The sequence below is a fragment of the Petaurus breviceps genome, unplaced genomic scaffold (genome assembly GCF_028583685.1).
Source record: "Petaurus breviceps papuanus isolate PSGF00001 unplaced genomic scaffold, PetGlider_PUasm1.0 164, whole genome shotgun sequence".
Taxonomy (NCBI): Eukaryota; Metazoa; Chordata; class Mammalia; order Diprotodontia; family Petauridae; genus Petaurus; species Petaurus breviceps.
Genome location: NW_027185735.1, coordinates 4,321,230 through 4,334,233, shown reverse-complemented (window position 1 = coordinate 4,334,233; position 13,004 = coordinate 4,321,230). Strand labels below are relative to the sequence as shown.

The 13,004-nt window shown below is 32.9% G+C and overlaps 1 protein-coding gene across 1 annotated transcript in view; it reads left to right on the top strand.

Annotated features, from left to right (window-relative positions):
* The window catches only part of GPR137C (G protein-coupled receptor 137C), a 38,059-nt gene extending 25,512 nt beyond the window's left edge, over positions 1-12,547 (top strand). The window contains 4 exon segments of the mRNA XM_069082233.1: positions 9,301-9,450; positions 10,961-11,086; positions 11,244-11,362; positions 12,254-12,547. Coding sequence (XP_068938334.1) covers positions 9,301-9,450; positions 10,961-11,086; positions 11,244-11,362; positions 12,254-12,431 — 573 coding nt within the window. The 3' untranslated portion in view covers positions 12,432-12,547.
* Positions 12,548-13,004: the final 457 nt, after the last annotated feature.

Sequence of the window (13,004 nt, the reverse complement as noted above, 5' to 3'; positions counted from 1 at the left end):
GATAAGCACAAAGATTCAAGGTTTTGGTAAGAGAACTTACTGTTTAATAAAAATTGTTTGGAAAACTAGAAAGCAGTTTGACAAAACTTAGGCATAGACCAGCATCTTACAACATGCCAAGATAAGATCAAACAAGTAATTTTGATTGCATAAAATTAACAAAGTTTTTGCGCAAACAAAATTGATGCAGCCAAGATTAGAAAGAAAGCAGGGAAGTGTAAAAAAAATTACATAAAATCTCTCTGATAAAGGCCCCATTTCCCAAACATATATAGAATTGAGTTACAATTTATAAAAATGTAAGTCATTCCCCAGTGGATAAATGGTCAAAGAACACGAACAGAAAGCTTTCAGATGAAGGAATTAAAAGTACAATAATATGAAAAAATTGCTCTAAATCACTATTGATTAGAAAAGTGCAAATTAAAACAACTCTGAGGTACTACCCTCACACCTCTCAGATTGGCGAATATGACAGAAAAGGAAAATAACAAATATTGGAGGGGATATGGAAAAATGGACACTAAAACACTGATCCACCATTCTAGAGAAGAATCTGTAAAGGACCTAGTGATCCTTTGACCCAGCAATACCACTACTAGGTCTTTATCCCAAATAGATTTTGTTATTGTTGTTGTAGAAAGAAAGAAAGAAAGGAAGAAAGAAAGAAAGAAAGAAAGAAAGAAAGGAAGGAAGGAAGGAAGGAAGGAAGGAAGGAAGGAAGGAAGAAAAAGGTCCCATATGTACAAAAACATTTACAACAGTTCTTTTGTGGTGGCAAAGAGTTGGAAACTGAGAGGATGCCCATCAATTGGGGAATGACTAAAAAAGCTGTGATATATGAATGTGATAGAATATTATTGTGCTATAAGAAATGATAAACAGGATGCCTTCATGAAAACCTGGAAGGACTTACATGAATTGATGCAAAGTGAAGTAAGCAGGACCAGAAGAACATTGTACACAATGACAGCAATATCATACAATAATCAACTGTGAATGACTTGGCTATTCTCAGCAATATATCAATACAAGACAATTCCAAAGGATTTGTAATGAAAAATGCTATCCACCTTCAGTGAAAGGACAGATGGAGTCTGAATGCAGATTGAAGCATACCTTTTTTTGGTGTGTTCTCTCTCTTGTCTGCATTTTTTTTCTTTGTAATATGGCTAATATGGAAGTGTTTTATATAACTGCCCATGTCTAATCTATATCAAATTGCTTGCCTTCTCAAGGAGGGGGTGTGGCAAGGAGGGAGAGAATTTGGAAATCAATTTTAAAAAAAAATTATGTTAAAGAAATTTTACATTTAATTGATAAAATATATATGTTTTTAATTTAAAATCTTTTTGGGTCTCTTCCATTTTTTGTCTCTTGTCTTCATTCTAGTTTTCAAACTTAAATACCCCCAGAATTATTCTGCTTAATGTATCTCTTCATCAGACTTTACAAAACTGTCCATTGTTTCTCATCATTTTATTAAGCAATATCCAACTTTTGCAGGCAAATTTCTCCATGTGTATGTGTGTTTTGATTTGAACTTCATAAATACAAGAAATTTCTCTATCACACACCATTATTTAGTGATGTATATTTTGATAAACCATGTAATATGAAGAAGTTATAAAGTGTGATGTGGTGTGGTGGAAAAGATAAAAAGCCACTAATTTGCTTTTTTCTAGATGCTATGTAAATACTTATCTCATCTCATCTGCTATGTGACTTCAATGAACTTCTCTATAAGAGTGAATGAATTGAAAAAGCATTTTTAGGCATTTACTATGTACCAACCATCAGTCTAAGTGCCAAGGATACAATAGAAAGTGAAATCAGTCCCTGCTCTGTAGGAGTTCATATTCTAATAAGGGGGAATCAACACATGTAGGAGGAATTATAAATGTTTGTGTGCATACATACATATGTGTATATTAGCTCACAACTCAGATACATTATTCCATTAGACTTCTCTGTCAATTCTGTTGTCAAATGTTTTGTACTTTTGAGATGTTAATATATATTTATTTGAATTCTTAGTATGCTTTGTCAGTCTTTGAGCTAATTAAGTCATTGAGCTAATATCTAAGTCTCAGATTAAACTTTACTCCGTCAATTAAGAAAACACATGAACTCTAATTTGGTGATAAAATAGGATCAGAATAACATTTGGGACCTTCATTTGTGCTGTTTGAAGTAGCTAGATGGCATAGTTGACAGAGTGCTGGGCCTAGAGTCAGGAAAATGAGAGTCCAAATCCAACCTAAGACACTAGCTAAGTGACCATGGACGATTCACTCTAAACTTCATCTGTCTCAGTTTCCTCAAATGTAAAATGGGGTTAATAAAAATAGCACCTACCTCCCAAGGTTATTGTTAGATCAAATGGGATAATATTTGTAAAGTGCTTAGCTCAGTGCCTGGAATATAGTAGACACTTAATAAATGCTTGTTTCCTTCCTTCCTCCTTCCTTGCTGCATTATTTGTTAGGCTACTGATTGTGAGGATGTGTGGTTCTCATCATAATACTGTTGGCAGTTTCTGTGATTTAGAGAGAAAAAAGACTATTTGATAGATTTCATTTAACAAGTATCAATAATTGTCTTTAAACATACTATACACTGTCCAAATCTACCATCCTCATGATAAGACATGTTTTACATAGTACAAGAAACTTGTAATTTGAATGAATATGAACCTGATGATATCAGATTGTAATGAGGCATCAATATGACAAGGTAGGAGACAACCAAAGAAGTGATCACTCCCTCTCCCATTTGAAGTAGGCTTTCTGTAATAAAATACTCTGTTAAGCATGCTTAAGGACCTTATGCACTATCTTATCCAAGAATCAAGTGGAAATTTTACCTCTATATTAAGAATATGGAATCTCCTTCAAAAGGGCACCAAAATTTTTTCAAAACAATAAACATCTCTTGAGAAGCATTATGTCTGAAAAATATTCCTGGCATAGGGGAAATCTGAAAATGATTGCTCTTTCACTGAGGTTATAACTTGACTTATACTGATGCCTTATTTGTGAATAGTGTGAATTTGTGCATTAGAGACAGAAAATACGGACATTTAAGGAATGAACAGATTTTTCAGAGGCAAAATGTGGTAAAGCTTGAATTTTCTTACCATCATTTACATTAAACTTGGCTTACTGAAAATTTTTTTTATCAAGTTGATGGATTGAAACAATGCAGGGTTTGTTTGTTTTTTTAATCTGAAGAATAAATTTCCAAGAATCGGGATAAAATCAGAGGGTAAGTCCTTAATATGGAAAGTGATTAAAGATCATTGTTTTGAAGAACAGTTGAAGGAGCAGAATGGAAAACATTTCCAAAAGTGACCAAAAAATTTGGGGGGGAAGTTAAAAAGCAGAAAATCAGCAAGAAGTTATCAATGAGGGGCGGCCAGGTAGCACAGTGAGTAGGAGCACCGGCTCCAGTGTCGGGAGGACCTGGATCAAATCCAGGCTCAGATACTTAGCACCACAACCAGAAAGAATAACTGGCCGTGCAACCTTGAGCAAGTTACTTAACCCCGATTGCTTAAAAAAAAAAGAAAGAAAGAAAGAAATTATCAATGATCCTCTCAAAATCTATAATGTTAAGGGATATAACATGTCATTCAAGATAAATTTCTTGGATTCACATTTGGACTTCTTCCCAGAAAACCTAGGTGCTATCAGTGATTGAGCACTAGGAATGCTTCTATCAAGAAAGCTCCAAAAGGAAAATCAATACCAGGGCAAGTGGAGTCCAAGTATGCTGATTGACTAATGTTGGATGCTGATGAGGGATGTTTCACAGACAAAATGCAATATGATATTATCATTACATACATTTTTAGGTGAGTTAAATGAACCCAATTTTGTTTAGTCAAATGATTCTTTACATAAAACTGATGAAAATGGTGGGTGATAGACAAAATCTGAAGTCAAATTTGAAGTCAAGCAAAAAAAATTATAAAATTCACCTATTTTATGATTGCAAAGAAAAGCTTTTTTTATTGCTGTTTTCCAGTGTAATTTCCCACCATCCTTCCTTTTCAAATATAATATAGATTCATTTCTAAAGATCTTAATTAGTGTCCTTGGCCTCCTTGGATTCCTCATCTTCCTACTTAACCAAGATGATGTGGTTCATTCTTTTCTTTGTTTTTGCATTTTTCTGAGGTTGTTTCTAGGCTCTTTTTTGATCTCATTATTACAATTGATTTACATTAGTTAAACTTATTTAAGAAATCATTATAATCTGTGTCTGATGTCCTCCCATCCATTTCCCATAACAGCTTGCTTATTATACAGCCCAAGTTGTTTTGAATTGTAAGGAATAATTTTGTCATTTTTATTCTTCTAGTATTGTACATTTGATTTTTGTTCTTATTGGTGGTACAACCCAACACAGGCAACTGTGGAAGATGCTTCCATATTAGTAACTAGTCATTTCTTGTCAAAACAAAAGCAAAAACCTCCTTTTGATATTATGTGGCACTTGCCCAAGTCAAGCACCTCCCTGCTCTTCTTATGGTGCAGAGCTGAAAGACTTCTGTGTCATCTGCAAGTCTTTCACTTCTTTCTTACTCCTGAACCATTTTTTCTACCATTCTTTTTATCCTCCATTATGCCCACAGAACCATAGACTTTGATGGTTAGAAAAAGATCTCATATCATCTAGTTTAACTCATGCCTGAAAAGAATCTCTTCTATAACATACCCAAAAGAAGTCCAGCCTCTACCTTAAAACCAGCACTGATACCACCTCCCAGGGTAAACCATTTCATGTTGAAAGAAGAATTATGAGAGTGTGAATACACACAGACACACAGAGTCCCAAAAGTCTTAGTACAGTTTTAAGCATTAATAACTTCCAAAGTATAAATACAACAAACATTAAAATATTTTGAAAGTCCATTTTTAAAATATTAAGTTTTCTTATTAAAATTCAACATTTTTATAATCTTGTGCTATACATTGCCCTGATTTATTTTTGAACTTTGTAAAAACTCTCAGCAGCCACTGATCAGTGATTGAAAGGAACATATTTGTAATTCTTTCCTTAACATTACCCAGAGAGTGAGGTTTTGATGTGTACATGACAGTTCTGTCATGACCCTACAAGAAAAAGTCTAGTGGAGACAGATCAGATGAATAAGGTAGCCAAACAAAAGAACATCCCCTACAGATTCTTTGCCTGAGAAAGTGTCACTCAGAAATTGTTTCACATGCAATGCAGAGTTCCCTGTTTTGTTAAATTAAAATGAAAAATTTATTATTCAGAATTCATTATACTAAGTAAATGTAAAAGAAGGTTATATAATTGAACTTTCAAATGATGTTTTTGTAAGTTTGTAGCATCTATAGTTCTGAAATTATCAAAAGTTTAAAACTGCACTAAGACTTTTGGGACGTATGATATAGCTTCAATTTAGATAAATTTACGAGGTTCTTCATTGAATTTTTCTGCTACCTTATTCTTTGCAATCAGTGTTTACATATACACTACAATCATTTTCATAGTGATATTTTTGCAAATGTTTATATTAAGCACTGCGATTTGAAATGACAAATGTCTCATGAAATATTATCTGTTGCTCCTAATGGATGACAAAATCACTTCTGTCAATTCCTTTATTTGCCTCTCCAAGGAAAACTTTTAAGCCAGCTTTCCGTTATTTACTGGGTTAGCCTAATAGGGATGAGAAATAATTTATGTTAAAATTATTGCTTAAGAATTCCAGAATATCAGTTAATTTAGTTTCTATATCTCTCTATATAAGCTTTTTATTTTGTAAAATGAAGAAGTTGTACTATAGGATCACTAAGATTCCTTCTATCCCTAATATTGAAGTCAGATTTTTAGATGTCAGATTTTTGACAAAAGAGTTTATTAGTGCATAGGCATAAAAATATTGTGTCACCTTATTATCAGAAATTTATACATTTTAAAATTGTTCCAAACAGCCATATTCACAAGTGTATTTAAATTCTCTCTTCTCCATTTTATTCCCTCTCTTTTCCCTTAAGGGTACCCTTTTGTTTATTTAGTTACAATCTATGTAGCTCAATAATAATTAAAGGGCTCTGAAACTTCCTGTTCTATTTTGGGGGGTGTGTGGGAGATAAAGTTGAGCCATAATTAAGTCATAAATACATCATATGTGAATAAATACATCATATGTGTATATATACGTGTGTGTACATGTCTCTCTATGTATATATGTGTGTAAACTATACTATATACCAAAGGACAGCCATTTGCTAAAGACCTTGGAGCTCGTTATGAATGAAATACTTCTAAAATATTAGCACTTGTTTTAGGCAAGGAACAATGCATTACCTTGGTTGGCATCATTACCCAGTCATAGAAGGCAAGATAGTTCCTTAGTCAGGTGGAAATGTTTTGTTTTTTGTTTAATCCTAAAATAGTCTTAATGTAGTAAGCTACTATAATCAAGGATTTATAGCTAACATTGTTGTAGTACTTTAAGGTTTCCAAAGTGCTTTAGAAATAGTATCTCATTTTATCCTTACATAACTGTGGAAGATAGGTGCTATTATTATCCTCATTTTACAAATGAAGAAATTGAGGGCAAAGAAAGCTAATTGGATTTCCCAGGGTCATGCAGCTAGTTTGTGGTTGCATTTGAACTCAGGTCTTTGGACCTCTAAGTCGAGTGCTACTTAGCTGCCTGGTTTCTAGTAATTTCTATTCTATAAACTTCAGTAGAGGTTTTAGTCTTATATTATTAAAGATATTTCAATGGAGACTGTTTATGACATACAGCACCAAGTCAAACCCTTTAGTTTGACCAAAAACTTAATTTTAGCTTTTATTCTAAAAACCTAATTCATACTATTTGAATATATTGAATTAGTTTTAACAGCTATTTGAATTTTAGAATAACACCACAAGTGTTGTGTCTGGTAAGCTTAGTGGTACAGGGTATATTATTACTAATATGGTCACAAATACAAGTTTATATTTATGACTACAGTATAAACTGAAAAGGTTGAATTTGAAATATTGAGGATATATAACTGAAACCAATATTGAGAAGAAAAATTTAGAAGTAGACATTTAATATCATTGTGATCCAAGAATGGGTCTGATGTTAGTGTGTGAGGAACCACTTCAGTGGTATGGATGATAAGTTATCTACGTCTTTACATCCTATACTACTTTTATGAAACTCTCCCATAAAAGGACATTTTTCTAGCTGTCTTGACATTGTATATGTGTTAAAGTTGAGGAACATGCAGGTAGCTTCTTCACTTTTATCAGAACTGGCTTTAGCTCCTTTGCCAATTGTACATTTTTTTAGGAGTCATTTTCTCTGTAATTCTTTGTTCGTAGTACCTACTCATTGTAAACCCTACTCATTCCTACCATGCAAACTCTCCATTGCTGTATGCTGACCAAAACTTTTAATTCTCTGAGTACTAGTATTCCATACTTCAGAGTCATAGCATGACTAGAAAAATGTTGGTGTTTAAAAAAATAGTCATTTTGGAGAAGTTTGAGCTCTATTAAAGCACTATAGAATTTCCCAATTGCAATCCAGCCAGATCTTCAACATAATTCTGGACTCACTTCATATTCTATGCAATAATTAGTGAAGTTCCAAGGGCTACCCATCTAACTAGATGAATCATTCTTAAACATATTTTATTTCCTGTATAGTTAGGCGCAACTCTTAAATGATTATAGAACATGGAAGCAAGAGCACCTACTTCACAGGGTTTTTGTGAGGCTCTAATGAGATAATATATGCAAAGGACTTTGCGAATCTTAAAGTTATATAAACACTAGCTATCTCATCTGTTTTATCACTTTACACTTGTGATATTTTCCTAGGTAATTGCCAATGTACCCTTTTCCTGAAGAAATTATGCATTACATAGATATGAGGCTTCCATGTAGACTATAAGCATTTAGTCTGTAGTTGCTTGATCTTGAGCCATTTTATTCTGTCCTTATGCCTGCCTTTGCATTGAAGTATTCATTTGTAGTTCAGTATTGAGATCTTTGTAGGCTTTTTTTACCTCTACATCCTCTACAACAGATGTTAGCTCATAAGTTTTAATTATTTTCATGGTGGCCTTTTTATTAATATTTATCATTAATACTATAATAGGAGAATTTCATTCCCATGAAATTACATGAATCTAAGGACTAACCCTTTTATTTGCTTTTCCAAGGAGGACCCTTTTGCAACTTTCTAAGTGTTTTCCTTCTATTAGTCCACTTTACTTTCATCTTGTTCATAAATAACCCCTTCCTAAGATGCTTCCAGTGACTATCAAAAATAGGTCTTTCTTGGGGCAGCTAGGTGGTGCAGTGAGTAAAGCACTGGCCCTGGAGTCAGGAGGACCCGAGTTCGGTTCCGGCCTCAGATGCTGTGTAACCTTGGGCAAGTTACTTAACCCCAATTGCCCTCCAAAAAAGGCAAAACAAAAAAATAGGTCTTTCTGCCCTTAAAAAAAATAGGGGAAGTCTTCACAGTGCCAGATAAATGTCTAATTTACGTGTTTTGAGGATAGTCTAAGCCCTCAAGTTAGAATGTGATACATATAACAGACACTATTTGTAAACTTAGTGGGGAGAGTAAGTAGCACGGGCGAACCAAACTTAGGGTAATGTAAGAAATATTTTTGTTCTGAAAGATGTTTTATAGTTTCAACATGTGTTTTTAAATGGAATTTCACAACACTTCAAGCAAAATAATGCAGTTAGTCTGCAAATGCCCAACTGTTCCCCATCTTGTCCTTTGATTCATTTTATGTTGAAAAGGGAACATCCTCACCCCTTATACTGATGGAGAGAATCTTCTAAAACTGTGTTCCAGTTTTTTCTGCAAATCTGCCTCTATCTGAGACAAGAAAATTAATTTTGAGGTGAACGGTATTCATATTTTTCTCACCAAGAAAAAAAGTGCTTAGAGTAATTGACAGTGTCAAACATAATATAATATAAAGTTAACATTGAAAAATAATGAAACTGAAATCTAACCAACTAATATCATACTATCAAAGTAAAGGACATAGCTATCCTTTCTGTTAAAAATTGATATGCAATGTTGTGTGGGATTATTTGGGAAATATCAGTTGTGTCAAAACAAAATATATCCATGTATTTTCATAAATTAATTATTTAGTTCAATTTAGTAAGTTTCAACAGTTTATTATTTACTTACTATGTACCTAGCACAATATTTAACTCTATACTATATCTAAATAATTAATCATTTAAGTTATTTATAACTTTGACCTCATGGTTTTTTATCTCTTTTAGGGAACATCTATGTGTCAGACTGTTACAATAGGGTCAGTAGTCATTCTTCTCTACTCCTCAAGAGCTTGTTATAATTTGGTGGTGATTACTCTGTCTCAGGAAACTATAGAAAACCCATATAACTATGGATGGGAAAATCTTTCAGAAAAGGTAATTCCATACTATGCTTTGCTAATTTGAGCTTATAGAAATAAAATAAACTTTAATTTGGTTATAAATGCCAGCTTTTAAATGCTATTATTGAAATTTTTTTATTTTATTTTTTTGGAGAGCTATTGGAGTTAAGTGACTTGCCCAAAGTCACATGGCTAGTTTTTATGTTAAGTGTCTGAGGCCGAATTTGAACTCAGGTCCTCCTGAGTCCAAGGCCAGTGCTCTATTCACTGTGCCACCTACCCGCCCCTTAGATGCTATTATTAATTCTGCTTAACTTGTTGCTAAATTTCTAGTTATATGCATTTATAACTTATTCAATCATTTTTTAGAAAGGATTCTAGTCCCATGTTTTTTTGAGTAAATATTACAAGCATTTGGATATTGGCAATACAAATATCTTTTAATAAAGTTTCCAATCTTTTTTGTATTGTGTGTACTTATCTCATGTATGAAAGTGAACATCCACTTAGAACTATTATATAACTTGACCACTTGGTTGAGAACTACGATTTTAAAGAGAGAATATTGCTCAAATCCTATAGTTTTCAACTTCAATAATGGAAAGAAACATAGTTCCTTGGTCATGAGTACTAATAGATCCCTATTCTAACATTCTACAATCCAATTGAGAGTTTAAGTGTTTACTGTATACAACATACTATTCTAGGTGCTAGGATTATAACAACAAAATGCAAAACATTATCTGTTGCAATACTGCACTAAGCCTATTCAGACCTTGGTAACCAGTAATTATCACACAAAAGTATACTGTTGTACTTCTCTTGAGCAATAATATATGATATAACTTTATCTCACATGTAGATTAGTCTTTTAGAGATAGCATATAGAAAGAGATAGCATTAGAAAGAATACTTGAGTATTTACAGCTATGAATTATTGTTTTAAGGGATAGAAATTACCAGAGCTGTGGTATCTTTTACTTCCATTCTCCATTATTTACCATTGATAAAATGAAAAATAAGCAACAATATGGATAAGTAGGCCAGAATGGTATTATCAGCTGCACAACTATTTTTAATGTTATTATTTGTTTTTGTTCATGCAAATGCAGGTATCCAGATTTGTGTGTGTGTGTGTGTGTGTGTGTGTGTTATCTAGAATACTTACTCTTAACAACTCTTCCTTTCAGTCCAAGGTAATTATACACCAGACCTAAATGGTGAGGTTTCTCTCAAGACATATTCTTTCTTTTTTCAAAGTTTTTTTTTACTGTAATCAACATAATTGCAAATGAACTGTTCTTATGTTCTAATGTTCTATGTTCTAAATGCTAGCAAAATAAAAACACTTTACATTTATGTACATTGTATGTATCACATAGAAGACCATAAAAAGTGATTTCATTTGTTTATATACTTCTAATTGCTGCCCTAGTGCATTAATTTTTTTTTCATTTGGTGCTTATGCCCAATCTGAGGCAATTTGGTCATAATGAACATTTTGTAAATGAACAAAAGTATCTTAACATGCTATTTACTTACAGAATCATGTGGAAAACATCAGTGAAGAGGAATATGTAGTGTTTGGCATGATCCTCTTTTTGTGGAAACATATACCAGCCTGGTCAATGGTGCTGTTTTTCAGAGCACAGAAGCCAAACCAGAATTTGGTAGGATATTATAAAACTTCTTAAAATACCTACACTTCTTTTAAAAATCATGATGTTTTTCTATGTGTAAGTTTTAAAAATGTCAGCCTACTTTGTCATAACTTGAAAAGAAAACAATTTTGGCATACTTGTTTTTTATATATTTATTTGTTCACAGGCTCCTGATGGTATTGTAAATAGTCACAGTTATACTTCCAGAGCTTACTTTTTCGACAATCCAAGATGATATTATAGTGATGATGACTTACCAAGACTTGGAGGCTCCAAAGAAAGAAGGTAGATGTGAACAAAGCCAGTTAGACAAGCTTAATATTCTATTGAACCAATTTTAACACCTCTTAATTTTGGAGAAACAATTTTTGACCCTTAAACCTTATATGATAGTATAGTGGTTATATATCAAAATCCATGAGATAGTATATAAAGTGGAAGCTATGATTTATTGAAGAGCTTAAAGCAATGGTCTCAAGGGTCATTGAAAGCTATCCTTCTTCATTCCTTCCTGCCTTTACCCTTGACTCTACAGGTCTGGATGGGAGATCAGGGGAATTATCCTCTAGATCCTTAGTCATTCAAGGTGCACTACCTCATTAATCATAAACATATATGTTTCCATATTTTCAGTCATTCAAAATCCATTGAAAAATCAAGAAATAGACCTCTTATGACTTACTTCTAGATGGATTGTGGTATCCTCTGGAAATCTTTATGTGAGCTAGGATTATTTGTTCAGGCAGGGGAAACTACTCCATTACAACCCTTACCTAAACTTGCTTTTTATCTTCAAGTGTAGTGCTCTGCATACAATGTGTGCTTAAGTATTTGTTTGAATTTGTTTTGGACTTTAGTAATCATTATTAGCAAATAAAGTTTACTTTATATTTCTTCTGGGGGCATTTTCTTTTTAAAGTCAGATTAGTATAAATAAGATAACAGAGGCATAAATGAATAATATACTGCAGAATAATTTCAGTCCAAAAATCCATTAAATTCTCTATAAACTTCATTGTTTGAACTTGTGGGGAAAGGTTTAAGTGGGAACACAAAATTCTGGGTCACTGAAACTAAATATTAAAGTTAATTGAAAAGCCTTTTTTAAAAATAGTGATTAATTATATCCTAGGCATAGTTTGAATTTTGTTGTTGTTGTTGTTGTTGTTGTTGCAGTTTATCTAATTCACAAGGCTTGGGTTGGTATGGAACCATATCTGGAAGTGGCAGAAACAGTTTCATGGTCAATCCTCATCTGAATGGACCCACATCAGATTCTGCTCCTTTGATCTTTGATTGTAGTAACTTAGATATGAACACTCACCATAGCTTATATTCAACTCCACAAAACTGATAACACCACCAAAATCCATATTTCTAAAGTGGTTTTCATGAACATGTATTTTTTAAGTATTTTGACTTTATCTACATTAACATTGTTACCTTTTATAACTAAGGAAAAAAAATAAAGGTAGAATTACCTGTATAAATGGAAGACGTAACCATCACTCATGATCTCTTCATTACAAATGCAGTAGAATTGAAACTTTAGAGTTGGAGAGAAAATAAGGGCCCTAGAATTTTCTGATTTTAGAAACATAAAATACATATTTGCACTCTTCTTCATTATACTCTAGAGGAATAAACAATAATCTCAAAAAAATATTCTTGTGGTCAAATTGTTTTGTTTTACTATACACCAAACCTAGGCAGCAGTCCTTCTGAAAAGATCAAAGTGTCATAAGTGAATTTTAGTATTGGCTTCAGTACCACTATTTCCTTTTGAAAGCAGGTCATACAACTAGCTAGAACCTATAAAAATCGAGCTGAGGCATCAACTATAGCCTTGGTGCTACCTGGTTAGTTCCTGCTCTTTCTTTCTGCAAAGTTCTAAATTGACATATCAGCTATAGTTCTAGTGTTTCCT